This window comes from Sorex fumeus, unplaced genomic scaffold (assembly GCF_029834395.1).
Source record: "Sorex fumeus unplaced genomic scaffold, SorFum_2.1 ptg000037l, whole genome shotgun sequence".
In the NCBI taxonomy this organism is placed as follows: domain Eukaryota; kingdom Metazoa; phylum Chordata; class Mammalia; order Eulipotyphla; family Soricidae; genus Sorex; species Sorex fumeus.
The window spans coordinates 23,840,913-23,857,018 of record NW_026606094.1 but is presented as its reverse complement, the minus strand read 5'-3'; the positions used below and the strand labels follow the sequence as shown (position 1 = coordinate 23,857,018).

At 41.5% G+C, this 16,106-nt stretch overlaps 1 protein-coding gene across 1 annotated transcript in view; it reads right to left on the bottom strand.

Annotated features, from left to right (window-relative positions):
* Positions 1-16,106, bottom strand: part of LAMB4 (laminin subunit beta 4) — a 108,288-nt gene that overhangs the window by 32,682 nt on the left and 59,500 nt on the right. The window contains exons 17-23 of the mRNA XM_056118553.1: positions 13,439-13,616; positions 11,664-11,807; positions 10,922-11,153; positions 10,315-10,472; positions 7,982-8,206; positions 6,369-6,589; positions 2,658-2,754 (exon numbers count right to left, since the gene is read on the bottom strand). Coding sequence (XP_055974528.1) covers positions 2,658-2,754; positions 6,369-6,589; positions 7,982-8,206; positions 10,315-10,472; positions 10,922-11,153; positions 11,664-11,807; positions 13,439-13,616 — 1,255 coding nt within the window. The remainder of the gene's footprint in view (positions 1-2,657; positions 2,755-6,368; positions 6,590-7,981; positions 8,207-10,314; positions 10,473-10,921; positions 11,154-11,663; positions 11,808-13,438; positions 13,617-16,106) is intronic.

The window sequence follows — 16,106 nt, the reverse complement described above, 5'->3', positions numbered from 1 at the left end:
TTAAAATACATTCCTCTATTACACTAACAAAACAGTTTATGGAAATAATGATAATGTTTTTACCGCCTGTGGGTGAGTTTGCATGGGGGTTCTTCAATAAGTGAGAAAAGTGGATCTAATGCTAAGGCAAAACACTCGCAACTGTTGCGACTGCCCTCCAAGGTGACTCAGGAATGCCACAGACTTCCCAAGAATTTCCATAGCCATACATTTTTCCAGTAAAATGCATCTGAATAAGCTTATCATAGTTATTATAATCTATAATAATAATAATTTACCCAAATTATTGTATCATTATAATTTATAATAATATTATTTACTCCTTGTTATTTACCCAAAAGATTTAAAAATGTGAAAAATGAATCTTCATACAAAAGCCTTTCCACAGATATTAGCAACTTCATTCCTAATCATTAAAACTTAGATGCCATATGTTCTTTAGTAGTTGTATGGATTAACTGTGGTACAATTAGACAATGGAGTATTTTTTTTCTTTTTGGGTCACACCCGGCAATGCACAGGGGTTACTCCTGTCTCTGCACTCAGGAACTACTTCTGGTGGTGCTCAGGGGACCATATGGGATGCTGGGACTCGAATTTGGGTTGGCCGCATGCAAGGCAAATGCCCTACTCACTGTGCTATCACTCCAGCCCCAACAATGGAGTATTTTTAAGTATTAAAATTATTTGAGCTATAAAACCATGAAAAGACATAGAAAAACTTTAGCTGAAAGTAAAGAAAGAGTCAGACTGAAAGGGCATCATTCTGGTATATTTCCACCTACAGGACTTTCTAGCAAAGGTAAAACCAGAGAGTGGACATCTGTGATTGTCAGAGGCTGGGGATCAGGGGAACAAAAATAAACAGTATAGTAGATTTTTTAAAGCAGGTAGATTATATGCAATATTATTATGATAGATACCTGTCATATATTTATCCAAACGCGATAGCACAGTGGTAGGGCATTTGCCTTGCACGCAGCCAACATGGCCGACCCGAGTTCGATTCCTCCGCCCCTCTCGGAGAGCCCGGCAAGCTACCGAGAGTATCTCGCCCGCACGGCAGAGCCTGGCAAGCTCCCCGTGACGTATTCGATATGCCAGACACAGTAACAACAAAGTCTCCAATGGAGACGTTACTGGGCCCGCTCGAGCAAATCGATGATCAACGGGAGGGCCTTTACTTATTACATCAATAACACCAAGAGTGCACTAGAATGTAAACAATGAACTTTGGTGCTGTGTTAATGCAGGTTATCTATGGTGTACAACAGCACTCAGGTGGGGATGGTGATAATGGGGAATCTGTGCAAGTGTTCCATAGTTTCATGTGACTAGTAGCTCCTGCAGGGCTGGAGCGATAGCATGGCAGGTAGGGCATTTGTCTTGCACATGGCTGACCCGAGTTCAATTCCTCCTCCCCTCTCCGAGAGCCCGGAAAGCTACCAAGAGTATTTCGCCCGCACAGCAAAGCCTGGCAAGCTACCCGGGACATACTAGATATGCCAAACACAGTAACAACAAGACTCACAATGTTACTGGGCTCGCTCGAGCAAATTGATGAACAACGGGAGGCTCCTGCATTGGACAGCACAGATGTAGCACGTTTACATCTCTGCAGCAAGTTCTAGTGGACTGAAGTGCTTTAAACCATGCAAATAGTACCAAGTAAGACATCAAAGGTAATGAAACATATATTCCATAAAGCTTAGAGCTTTGTCTCATTTGTTCACTTCTTAGTGTGCCCAATAGATATGCTACATGTATTTTTACGTAAATAGATATATGAATTATTAGGGACCTATGAGATTCTCTCTTGCTGACTTTCTATGATCTATCTCCTCGCCTGTAGATGTTTTCTTCAAAATGCATCCTAATAGCAGAAAGCTGTCCTCAAGTTATGGCTTCAGAATCTTCCATTATAACAACCAAGGAATTTTAATCAGGGGCTGGAGCAATAGCACAGTGGGTAGGGGAGTTTGCCTTGCACGTGGCCGACCCGGACTTGATTCCTCTGTCCCCCTCGGAGAACCCAGCATGCTACCGAGAGTATATCACCCACATGGCAGAACCTGGAAATCTCCCTATGGCGTATTTGATATGCCAAAAACAGCAACAAGTCTCACATTGGAGACATTACTGGTGCCCACTCAAGCAAATCAATGAACAATAGGAGAACACTGCTACAGTGTAATTGTAAAATATATAACATCCAATATAGCTTCAAGGGTTTAATAGCAAAGAAAATAAGTTCATAGGGCAATAAATATTAATATATTTATATTTTATAATGTCATAATTTAGATATTATTATTAATATTAGTATTAGGTTTGGGGTCATACTGGCCATACTGGCTCAGGGTACTACTGACTCTGAACTTAGGAATCACATCTGGCAGACTTGGGGTATCAAATAGGATGCTGGAGATTGAACCCGGGTTGGCAGCATGCAAGGCAAACACCCTACCTACTGTACTATCTCTCTGGTCCCCAAAATATTATTTTCAAAGCTTGGTAAAAACTTGTAAATTTTATAATAATGTCTACACTAATAATAGCAACAAACAGATTAAAAAAATCAAGTCCAGTTGGTTCACAGAATTTCTGGGGTACAGCTAGGTTGATAGTATCCATATTTTAGAATTATTGATACTTACGAATGCACTGTCCTAGTGGGCCACCATAATGATTTTTTTTACACTCCCTGCAGTGTTTCCCACCGTATCCTGATTTACATGGACACTGGCCTGTAAACTGTGAGAACAGTCATGGTGAGGAATTGACAAGCTTTATGATCTGAAAAAAAATTCATTTTAATAGGAAATCACTTTTCCTCCAGTGATTTAGAGCATACAGCTGTGAGAAGACAGAGAGGAAAGATGATTCCCACGGCCAGGGATCAACCCCTGATGATACTAGGGATCAGGAGTTAATGCATTTTGGTTAGAGTTCTTGAATGTACTGCCTGTTTCCAGTTGTTCAGAGACATGTGGTCCCAAACTAGAAAGCATTTCATCATTCCACACAGATGTAAATGGAAACAAAACACAATGAGAAATGGACCACAATCTTTTTTTTTTTTTGGACAACAATCTTTTCTTCAACATTTTAGTAGTTCTTCCATAACAGAGGCCAAATATTTGGACTAAGATTCATCAATTAAGTCTCAAATTATATTTCCATTATGGAATGTATGATGGAGCTTCTCCAAATTGGACAAGTATTTTATTGAACAAAACAACTCTTTTTTCCTGTATTTGAGAGACTTCATCATTTAATGATAGATATTAAACTGTGTTTTGGGAGAAGGCTGAGCTTTCCTGCATTCTCAAAACTAAATTCTTAACCAGGTTTTCTGAACTTTAAGAAAGATGAAAGATTGACAGAAGAAAAATATTAAAACATACCAACATTATCACTGGCCTAGTTTATGCTTGACCAAATCTGCAAAATTACTTGAGTGTGATTATATAAATAAATAAACAAGTAGGTGGATTCATAAAGGTGAATCTATCAAACTTTTTCCCATCTTTGGTTTTCTAGCTTTTGCTCAAACTTAGGGAGTTATGGGGAGCTTGACACCCTGATACCTGTCATACTGCCTATTGTCCTTTCTTATGGGGCACTTTTCTCTTTAAGAAATACAGAATTTGACTCTTAGAAATTATTCCCATTGTGGTAAGCCCTGCCTTTTGAAAATGCACCCAAGAGTAGCCTCTTCCTTCTTACATTTCTCCCAGCTAGAAATGGCCAAGTCAATTTGCATTTTCTTTTCTTTTTCAGGATGACCACCTCTAATTCCTTAAAATTTTCATTGAAGAGAACCATGATTCTTTTCACTATCCTGGACACATATTTATTTACATCTAAATAAGGTTCTCATAAATGACAAGAATTTGCCATCTAGGGCTGTCTTTCCAATCCAGAGGGCAGTGTAACACTAAATTACCTTGAACCTGCACACAGCACTCCCTCTATTTCAGCCTGAGTGGACATCATTCTCTGACTGTCCAGTTAACACACTTGGCTCATATGAAACCTGTGATTAAAAATCCTCAGAAAATTTTACATGAGCGGATGCCAAGTTATTCCACCTTGTATTTATGCAATGGCTTTTTAAAGTTGAGTTGCAAAACTTTGCTTTTATACTGTCAATATTTTGTCTCTGGCTTCAAGCCAATTAAACAGGTCATTAGGATATCTTGTCTCTTGTTTTATCTTTATCATATTCTCTTACAACTTTGATAAACATATTTCTTAAACGTCAACTAACTTGAAAATATTTGACAGCACGTTTGAAACATTCTATAAAAATGCACTAGAAAAGACCTACTTGTAGATATACAGACATTTATCAGACATTGTTTAAACAGCTGCAAATCTAAATGCCCATATGTCTTCTCTGTAGGCCAGTGAAAATATTTCCTGCTAGTAAACAGCAATCTTTCCTAAGAATTCCATGTAGATTAGGTAACATCAAATACTTAGGACACTTGGATTAACTAATGACTTCTCATTTTCAGCTTCATAGGCTTCCCTTGGCCTCTGGGTTTAAACTGATCCTTCTGAATTTTGCCACAATATGATTCCCAAAAAGTCTAAGAAGCATGCTGGATAGTAATGTCACAAACACTGGAAGTTTCTCATGAACTTGAAAGTGAAATAGTGACAAGGACATATACCAATGTGTTTCACAGATGACAGCTGTAGGCGTAGGAGTACAGGGTAATCTGAAATGGGCAAGATCATCCTATGCCTAAAATCCATTTATTTTCCCTTCCCATTTTTGTTAATGTAAAAAGTCTTTCAGAGAACTTATTTGGCAAGCCAAAAAACTAATAACAGTCTTATTTTGCCTATGAATAATTTTTATCTTTCTAAAAATTTATGTGCTTATTGTCTAACCAAAAATCATATGTATAGTTTAGTGGTGTTTAATGTAAAAGACACAATAAAGATTTTTATCTTGGAATATGACCCAAAGATTTTGTTTTATTTGGGGCTCACACCCAAGAGTGTTCAGGGCTTACTCCTAGTTCTCTGCTCAGGTATCACTCCTGGCAGGACTCGGGGGACTATATGCAATGCTAGGGATTGAACCCAGGTAAGCATACACAAGGCAAACCTCCTTACCCATTGTGTTATTTCTCTGGCCCCATGACCTCATATTTTTTCAGAAACAATTGATGCTGGTGTGGTAAGAAAGAAGACAAGATCTTGTTTTGCTTTTATATAAGGCATTGGGTGGATACTGGGACTGTTCAGAATTGGGTATTTTGGAAACATCATTAATTTTTATTCTCATTCATAATCAATTTGATTAATGATGGATGTATTAAGTCTTCCCTATGATTTTTGTAGTAGTAGTAGGAAGAACACGCAACCAACTGGCCCCCTGGCGCCGTGTAATCCCATCAGCGGCCAAGACTTAGAGACTATAAAAACCAGTCCTGGACATCTTATTATGACATCTCATTCCTACTTTGACAAACTGGCAGGCTACCGAATGTAGCCTGCCCACACGGCAGAGTCTGGCAAACTCCCCGTAGCGTACCCAATATGCCAAATACCAGTAACAATGATGGGTCTCATTCTCCTAAAGAGCCTTGAATATAATCTCAGGGCTAGGATGAAGGAGATGTTACTGGGGCCTGCTCGAGGCAATCGACGAATAACAGGATGATTTGTGATTTGGGAGGAGGAGGAGGAGGAGGAGGAGGAGGAGGAGGAGGAGGAGGAGGAGGAGGAGGAGGAAGAGGAGGAAGAGGAAGAGGAGGAGGAGGAGGAAGAGGAGGAAGAGGAAGAGGAGGAGGAGGAGGAGGAGGAAGAGGAGGAGGAGGAGGAGGAGGAGGAGGAAGAGGAGGAGGAGGAGGAGGAGGAGGAAGAGGAGGAGGAGGAGGAGGAGGAAGAAGAAGAAGAAGAAGAAGAAGAAGAAGAAGAAGAAGAAGAAGAAGAAGAAGAAGAAGAAGAAGAAGAAGAAGAAGAAGAAGAAGACTGGAACACAGAACTAGAATTCCACTTCCTCATTCCCCAGTATCCCTAAACAAAAAAAATGAAGCTTGCAATTCCCTCCCTGTGTGTGAAATTGACTTTCCCCAGCCCCAGAGTGGTGTAGACAAGACTTACCTTAAAGAGATCCTAAAATAAGACTTAACTTAGAGAATCCCTCATTCTCTCTCTTCTTTTTCTCTCACTTTCTGGTGCCTTAGTGCTTTGCATTTCTTGATTAATGCAAATCCCATTCCCTTATACACCACAACTTGTCTAAAACCACTAAATAATGGCACATAATGATCACACAGCCATGTCTAAAAGTTTTCAGTTTTCATCATTTTCACTCAGCACATGGTCAGAGTGAAGAGTCTTGCCTGATCACATTGGCTGCTGTGAGAGGTCCTGGGGTCACAATCACATGGTTGACAGCCTCTGCTCGGGATCAGGTTCCAGTATCCATCAGCACAATGATCACAATTCTGTCCTGTGACGTTTGGCAAGCAAGCACATGAGCCAGTGTCAGGGTCACAGAGACAAACTTCCAGGTCAGGGGGACATTCTGCAGGATTCACTCCCAAAGGATAACAGGAGCATCCTGAGATAACAGGGTCAGAGATGGAGGCAAATTCAGTAACAACACCAGCATTCAATAAATCATACAAAGTGTTTTTGAGGCCTAGATGAACCTTTACCCCAAAGTCGTCAAGGAAGAAACCACTTACAATACTCCTGGATTTATCAACATTGTAGATGGAACCCATTAAATTACATGTAACTGCACTTTTGTATGAGGAAATCAGGGTTCAGATCACTGGCACTGTTTGTCCCCCAAGCACTGCCTGGAACAATCTGGAGCACAGAGCTAGAATTCCAATTCTTCATTCCCCAGCATCCCCAAACAAACAGAAGAAGCTTGCCATCCCCTGTGTGTGAACTTTCTTCAACCCAGGGAGGTGTAGAGTCTGTTGTTTTGTTTGTTTTTGGGTCACACCCAGTGATGCACAGGGGGCTACTCCTGGTTCATGCACTCAGGAATTACTCCTGGTAGTGCTCAGGGGACCATATGGGATGCTGGAAATCGAACCGGGGTCAGCTGCGTGCAAGGCAAACGCCCTACCCGCTCTGCAATTGCTCCAGCCCCAGAGTCTGTTTTTTTGCTCATTTCTTCTAGCAAAGCTTTATTGGGGTAAAATATCAGAAAATAAATGCTTTACAAGGACCAGAGTGAAGCAAAATAGATAACTATCTCCTAACAATATGCATTGTTCTGTTGATGGTGGGAGAGTGCCCACCTTGCAGTCATGAGACAGTGAGTTTAACTCAGTACCATCCAACATGCCAGGTGCAAACCTGGAACCACAACTAATATCATGCAGGAGCTACAACTGAAGAGTAGAGTCAATGCAACAAGAGCAAAAAAGAAAATGGAGGTACCCAAATAAGCAAAATATCTGGTTTTAAAGAAAACATACATTTTATTCCTCCTCTTTCTTCATTATAGAATTATATCCTTATCTTCCTTTACATGAATGATTCCCATTTTTACAGATTCAAGTAACTTGGTAAGCCCGCCACAAAATGCATTTTTCTGGATTTTACTGCCAGAGAATCAATTCTGTGGGTCTGATACTTTTGGGTCCTGGTTCAACCCAAGCCCAGGAATTTGCATGCCAGGATTCACCCTCTGCCCACAGGTCCATGCTACACCACGATTCCCTCTCTGAGCTACAATGCTCCAATCCACTGGCATAAGTGTTAAAGCCATAACAGTCCCCAGAGCCAAATTCATAAAAGCTGAGAATTCACTGTGGCTACAGCTGAAATTCTTAAGTGGCACTGCATTCATTTCTGCTGAAGAACTGAGTGTCACAGCTGCATAACAGGCCTCACTGAAATGAGTGTGGGAGAGCTGCCACCACTCCACTGTCACATTCCCTCCCAGCCTGCCCTTGGGGGTCCGCAGCAGCCGACAGTCCTGCAGACTTACTCTTGCAGGTCTGATTGAAGGCTGAGCCAAAGTAACCCGGTTTGCAGAACTGGCAGTTGGGGCCTTGAGTGTTGTGCAGGCATCTAAGGCATTCCCCTGTCACTTGGTTGCAGGACCCCGCATCCGTGACATCAATGTTATTGTTGCAGGCACAGGGCTGGCAGGGGGCTCCCCCAGTTCTTGGATTTCCATAGAATCCGGCAGCACATTCTTCACACTGTGCCCCTGAATGAAGGGGAGAGAAAGGGAAGTGAGATGAAAAAGGGATGTGTGTCTTAATGTAAGTAGAGAATGCCTGGGCTCCTAATTTAGGGTTGATGAGAGGTAATTTGGGAGTAAAAAATAGTGTTTAAAATTTTTTTAAAGTTCACATAAGTTTCTAATAATTCAGAAAAAAGCTTTATATATAGCAAAAATACCTTGGCCATTGGGTATTTCTTTTAAAACTATAGAGGTTCAGGGAAAGGATTCCTATCCTTCTGTGACTTGGGTCACCATAGTCTTCCTCAGACAAAAACTAATCCAACTGTTCTCCCCAAGGGCTCTGCACCCCTCAGTTGGTCCTAGAGGTAAAACAGCAAGTACTGAAGGTATGAGTCTTGAAGTGAGGATGGGTGGGAGTCATTTCCTTGGTATCTGACTTTAGTGAGAATGTATTTATTAATGACAGTATATACAACCATCCCTCCTCTCCTACACTCTGCACTGCTATTGTTTAAGTGCTCAAACTTTCGGGTCCACTCACTCACGTCTTGGCTTATCCTATTTCAAAATGTTTATGTAGCCTATTTGTGGTCTTACATCTTAAAAACCGATCAGCCAAACATGGTTTGCATGAGAAAGAGACAATAAAGGAAAGGTAAGAATGGGAGGGATACTGGGATCCATGGTGGTGGGAAATGGGCACTGGTGGAGGGATGGGTATTTGATCATTGTATAATTGAAACCCAAGCACAAAAATTTGTAAGTCTACAACTGTACCTCATGGTATTTCACTAATAAAATAAAAATTTAAAACAATAAAAGGAAAAAAAAAAGAATGGATTAGAAACTTAGAGGTAACAAAGAAGACAGGAATTTTCCATGTAACTTATTATGATGATGGAAATTATGATTGAAGACAATAAGACCAATATTTTCTAATTCTGACTAAGTCAGGTTGATGTCATAAGTTCTTTTCCATGTTGGTATTTTATATATTTAATATGTAACATTTATAATTATAATATTCATAAACTCTATAAAGTTTAATTTATATTTAAATAAATTATACTTAATTTATTACCGAGAGTATTCGATATGCCAGACACAGTAACAACAAGGTCTCCAATGGAGACATTACTGGGCCCGCTCGAGCAAATCGACGATCAATGGGAGGGCCTTTACCTTTACCTTTTTATTACTTATTAATTACTCAAGCCTAGACTCTAAAAACTGTAATTTATGACTGAATGACAGACACGAGTATCAAATTTATTTAAGTAGTGTCTGTGGAATGCTAAAATGAGGTATTCAAGACATTTAAAAAATTTAAATCTGTGAATTATCAACCAAATTAATTACTTGGAATTATGCTGGGAAAGCATTTGATTGATTAAAACTTTTTATTATTTAATTGCTTATTTTATATGAAGTTTATATACTATTTAATCACATATTATCTTACTTAATGTGTCATTATATTTTAAATATACTAATTTGAATTCATTTCTTTCTCTAATCCACTTTTTTTCCTTTTTGGGTCACATCCTGCAATGCACAGGGGTTACTCCTGACTCTGCACTCAGGAATTACTCCTGGCGGTGCTCGGGGGACCATATGGAATGCTGGGAATCAAACCCAGGTTGGCCGCATGCCCTACCCTCTGTGCTATCGCCCCCGCCCCTCCAGTCCACTTCTTAAAAAGGTTTGTAACTCAGTGGAATGAGTTTTTTATTCATTAGTTTTGTGCATGTTTGTGTGTGCATGCGTGCGTGCGTGTGTGTGTTTGGGTCACACCCAGCAGTGCTCAGGAGTTACTGTTGGCTCTTTGCTCAGGGATTACTCCTGGTGGGGCTTGGGTACCATATGGGATGGTAGGGATCAAACCTGGGTCAGCTGCATGCAAGACAAACACCTTATTTACCATAAAATTGCTCCAGCCCCTGTCATTGGTTTCTAGGTCATTAAAATTCTTTGGTAAAGCAGCAATTTACCAGCTTCTGTCTTCTTACCATGAATTTCTGTTCTGCACAAATCAGTTGTCCAAGGTAGATAGATTACAAATGTGTGATCATTTTTTCAGATAGCTGATGAGACTGGAGAAAGGATTAATAAAGAACTATATAGCATACCTGTGTAACCTTGATGACAATTGCATATGACATCTGTGCTCCAAGGATTCTGATAGCAGGAATGGGCAAAATACTGGTTGCTTGAAGGTACCCCTGGACACTGGCAAGGGCGACAGGACTGTCCTGCAGAAGGATTTCCGTGGTAACCTTCGATGCATCTGTTAAGGCAATTTATTTTTTTACCAAAATGTTCTCTGAAAAAGCTCATGTGAGTCAATTTGGGTTTATTATACTTTGAAACAGTGCAAATGCAGAACACAATTCAGAAGATGCTCCTTTGCTTTGTAAAAGAATTATTTGCTTTATATTGGAAGTTCTGCTATGAAGTCATTAACTTGTAAGTTAACATGTAAGTATCATGGAACTTCATTTGCATGTCTTATCAGGGATATAAAAAGCAAGGTATCAGATAAATGCCCATTATTGATTTATTTGTATGTGGTCAAACAAAATACTGAAAGATTATGGAATGCTATTCTATTTCCTGCCACCTCTCAGAGCAACCATAATCATTCAACATTTAAACATTTCTCTACTCAATGGGTCTTCAGAGAGTGTTGTGAGATCAAAACAAAATAAAAAATTAAAGTGCATATAAATTACATACCTTTCACAGTTTCTTCCAGCTGTAAGACCTTTACAGTTAATGCAGAAGCCTGTCTCTGGGTCACAAAGTTCAGCAAAACCATTGCAAAGACAAGGGCGGCAGTTGGGAAATCCAAAATAGCCCGCCAGGCACTGATCACAATGGTGACCAGTCACCTCTCTGTGGCAGGAGCATTGTCCGGTTATTTGGTCACACACAGTGCTCTTTGAGCCTTGAGGATGGCAGTGACATTCTAGATAAAGCAAAAAGAAGTTAGGTGTGATCAAGTGGTGTGCTGGTTTGAGAGTTCTGCTTTTGCAATTGTGAACATGTTGTATCATCCCAATCTGGAGAAGGAAATTAGTCAATGAAATGCTTAAAATAGCACCTAGCGTGTATGGAATATTACGTAAATGTTAAATAACAATTGTTTGATTCATTCAATTAATGGGACATTGTGAAAAACTGGATCTGAAATCTATACAGAGCAACTAAATAGTAACATGCTTTTTTAATGACCTGAACTTTGACAGAGCTTGTGAGATAAACTTTAAGAATATATGTATATATATTTATTATATATATTATAATATATTATATATTATATATTACACTGTCTGTCAAACACTTCATAACTTTTCTCTTTGGAAAAGAAAAAGAAAGCAATGGTGGGTCTCACACTGTTTGCTGGGTAGCCAATCACCAGGATGATTCTCATGTGAATCGTGTGTTTCTTACTCTGGCCTCGCTTTTCACTACATACCGAGACAGCCTTGATGGCCCAGCTTGTAGCTTCCTGGTGAGCATCTGTCACAGCTGCGCCCCGTCACCCGAGGCTGACACTGGCACTGACCTCCCAGTTGGCTACAGTGAGGCCCCAATGAGCCTTGAGGGTGACAGTTACAGGCTGTGGGGGAAGAAAAGAAAAATGTCTGAGGGGAGGAAAGTGTGAAGCACCTCTTGCTGTTTACAGCTGTAGTTTATCTCTTTCACTTGGCAGGTACCTCTCTCTAAGCTTGGGCACCCTCACCTGTGACATGGGAATAACAGGATCCAACTCAGGCAGTGATAAGGCTTCCAGGCAGGACTACCTGCAAAGTCCTCAGAACAGGGTCTGACACGTCTGAAGAGTTCAATGACTGCTATTGAACAAGTTCATCTTATCAGTAAGCATGACTTAAAACTGAGGGAAGTTTTAATAATTGTTTAGTCACACTGTCGCACTGTCCTCCTGTTGTTCATCAGTTTGCTAGAGTGGGCCCAGTAACATTGTGAGACTTGTTGTTACTGTATTTGGCATATCAAATACGTCATGGGGAACTTGCTAGACTTTGCCGTGTGGGCGAGATTTGTTTAGTATAGTTCATAATATTTGGTGATATTATGACTTAAGTTCCTAAGGGTCTGTGTAGGTGCTGGACTATATATTTGATTTCCCTTACTCTGAATTCTTCAGAGACTGTGGGTATCAGGTAGCTTAAGCTCATATTTTTAAAGCACCAATATGGAAAAGGCATTTTCTGCTTGCTCATCAAGCCCATGTTCTCCTTTGAACACGTATCTCGCTTGCTTGCTTATCTCTGTTTCTTTGCTTGCCTAATTCCACTCTTGAGAAGCTGTGTTCTCTCTCCAACATATACTTCTTCTTTGTTTCACTTCTCTAACATATTTCTAAATAAGTTTCTTAAAAAAAAAAAAAGAAAGAAAGCATTTTCCTGGAACCCAGGAAGCCCAGCATCTTGTTCTAGATTCCATACTAGTGGTTCTCACTGAGAAAGAGATTTTACCGCACCAGTGCCTGCCCCAGAGGGACACTTGACAAAGCTTAGTATTATTTTCAGATATTCCAGGGAAGTGTGCTACTGGTATCAGGGTAAAGGGTAAGGGTGCTTCTAAATATTCTACAATGCAGGGGACAAGGCTCCTCTCCACACACCACAGTTACTCAGTTCCAAAATTTGTTTTCTTTTTTTTTTTCTTTTTGGGTCACACCCAGCAATACTCAGGGATTCTTTCTGAATCTGCACTCAGGAATCACTCCTGGCAGTGCTCACGGGACCATATGGGATGCTGGGAACTGAACCTGGTTAGTCACGTGCAAGGCAAATGTCCTATCCGCTGAAATATCACTCCAGTTCCCAGTTCTGAATTTCAACAGTGCTGGAGAGAAACACCCTCTAGAGCAAAGTGAAATGGGCAGTCACCCAAAGTTTTTGGATCCTAATGGCTTCATTGATTATATGAAGGATTGGGGATGAGAAAGGTTATCTGGAGCGTATTGAAACCTTAAAATTCCAGGACTCCAAATAAATAATGTAGGAGTGGTGTCCCAGAAATTTAATATCCCAGTGCACTATACACACTGCACCACAAACTAGGAATTTAATACAGACTTCTCTGTGCACCTAATTATTGGGTGGCAACTGTATTGTTTGGAGTAGATGCTGATGTCAGCTAAATAGCCCACCCGAGTTCCAAGAAGCAGTGATTGGATACAGATAGCAGTGATTGGGTAAATCCCATTAGACAGATACTCACCCAAGGCCCCATTGTGTAACAGGGCAGACAGACTGACAATAAGCCTTTCACATACACCAGGGAGCACCTGAGATCCTATTTCTGAGGCAATTTCCATGCAGTTATGTAGCTGATACTCTTCTAAGTCCTGCTTGCTGAAGGAATTTTCCAGTGAACTGATTTGTGGAATAAGACCAAGCTTTTAAAAACAATGAGGAAAGAAAACTATGTTCATAAGTTTCTCCTGTTCAAGAGTCTAATTACCAAAAATATATATCTATGAGAATAGTGGTTCAAAAGGACCCAATTCAATTCTTTAAAACTGTTTAGAACTAGGTTAGAAAGATATATATAATACAGGTCTTGAGGCACTTAACTTGCATGCAATCAACCCTATCTAGGATTAAACCTCCTGTTCCACATATGGCCTTCTGAGCACTGCCAGAAATGAATGACTCCTGAATATGAAGTCAGGAGTAAGCCCTGAGCACTGCTGGGTATGGCTCAAACACTAATGAACTAAATAAACAGGTTAACAAAACTAATTTGTTCAGGACTTATAGTTCTAAAGTATTTATTTATTTATTTTTATGTAGCAGTACTGCTATTTATTCAGCCACTGATTAGACTGATTGAATTTTGCATGAATTCCACCTTACTTTTTTTCCCCCATTTTTTATATTTTTATTTATTGAATCACCATGAGAGCAGTTACAAAGCTTTTGGGTTTAAGTCTCGGTCGTACGATGAAACACCCATACCTTCACCAGTCCCCATTCTCCACCATCAAAAACCCCAGTATACCCTGACCCCACAACCTCCCCCTACCTGTGGGGCAGATGATTTCCAAATCACTCTCTTTATACTTGGATCACATATAACATTTTGACACCACACCCACCATTATTATTTGGGATTTTACCCCAACACTCAGATCTGCTGAAAAGGCAACAGTAGACAATTTGTTTTCTATTGCTGGTCATGAATAATATATGATGTCGTGAGGTTGCAGTAGTGGCTGCGGAATTTTTGAAATTCCAAAATTTTAACAATTAAATCTGGAGAGATTTCTGCCGAAACCTGCTAGGTTCCGAGATCTGTTCCTGAGTCTCTGGGATCATGGCCATTAAGCAGCTTGATCAGGAGCCAGAGAGGCCATTCGTCGGTGGTGACTCACAGTCTCGTTGGGGTGGGGAGGAAAGGGCCGGCTCCACACCCATCCCATGAGGTCTCACGTGTCTCGTCACTGCGGGCCCAAACCTGACTGTCCAGTGGTCTCTGGCAGATGGTGGCCACTGAGCCACCAAAGGGGAGCAGGCCAAGGCATAAAACCTATTCCCACCTTGGGTGGCCCAGAGCCGGTAACTTACTGCGTGACCCACACGCATTTCTTCCAAAAGCCATTGGGTTTCAAGATTTGTTTCTGAGACTCTGGGATCATGGTTGTTAAGGAGCTTGATCAGGAGCCAGAGAGGCCGTTTGTGGGCGGCGACTCAGGGTCTTATTAGGACAGGGAGGAAAGGGCCGGCTTCACCCCCATCCCATGAGGCCCCATGTGTCTCGTCACTGCAGGCCCAAACCTAACTGTCCAATGGCCTCTGGAAGATGGCAGCCACCAAGCCACCTAGGGCGAGCAGGCGGAGGGACAACACCCTTTCCCCACTGGGGTGGCCCGGCAACAGTAACCTACTGCATGACCCACATGCATTTCTGCCAAAAGCTGCTGGTTTTCGAGATTTATTTGAGTCTCTGGGATCATGACCTTTAAGCAGCTTGATCAGGAGCCAGAGAGGCCATTTGTGGGCAGCAACTCAGGGTCTCATTGGGACGGGGAGGAAAGGGTCAGCTCCACCCCAATCCCTTGAGGCCCCGTATGTCTTGTCACTACGGGCCCAAACCTCACTGTCCAATGGCCTCTGGAAGATGGTGGCCACCAGGCCGCCAAGGGGGAGCAGGTGGAGGGGCAGCACCCTTTCCCCACTGGGGTGGCCTGGCGACAGTAAGCTACTGCAAGTTCAGACGCATTTCTGCCAAAAAGCCTCTGGGTTTCAAGATTTGTTTCTGAGTCCCTGGAATCATAGCCGTTAAGCAGCTTGATCAGGAGCCAGAGAGGACGTTCATGGGTGGCGACTCAGGGTCTTGTTGGCATGGAGAGGAAAGGGCCGGCTCTACCCCCATCCTGTGAGGCCCCACGTGTCTCATCACTGCGGGCCCAAATCTGACAGTCCAGTGGCCTCTGGAGGATGACGGCCACCAGGGTAACAGGCCAAGGCACAAAACCTATTCCCACCTGGGGTGGTCCAGCACCAGTAGCCTACTGCAGGGACCGGATGCATTTCTGCCAAAAGCCGTTGGGTTTCAAGATTTGTTTCTTTCTGAGTCTCTGGGATCATGGCAGTTAAACAGTTCAATCAGGAACCAGAGAGGCCATGCCTCCAATTATATAGCTGAACTGGAGGTGGTTTGTGGGTGTGTCTCCCACATATCTAACTTTTGGCTGTTTACTTTCTTGGTAAACTTTACCCCAAGGTTTTGGGGTCTGGCAAAAGGCACAGCAGCAATTTTGGGGTATCTAGAAGTCTGAAGGCGCCATGAGGCTGCTGATTCACTCGCTTCACAGGTACAGATCGACCTGCTTGTGGCACCAAACCTCCCGCTTTTAAGGTTTTTAAAATTTATTTCAGTCTTT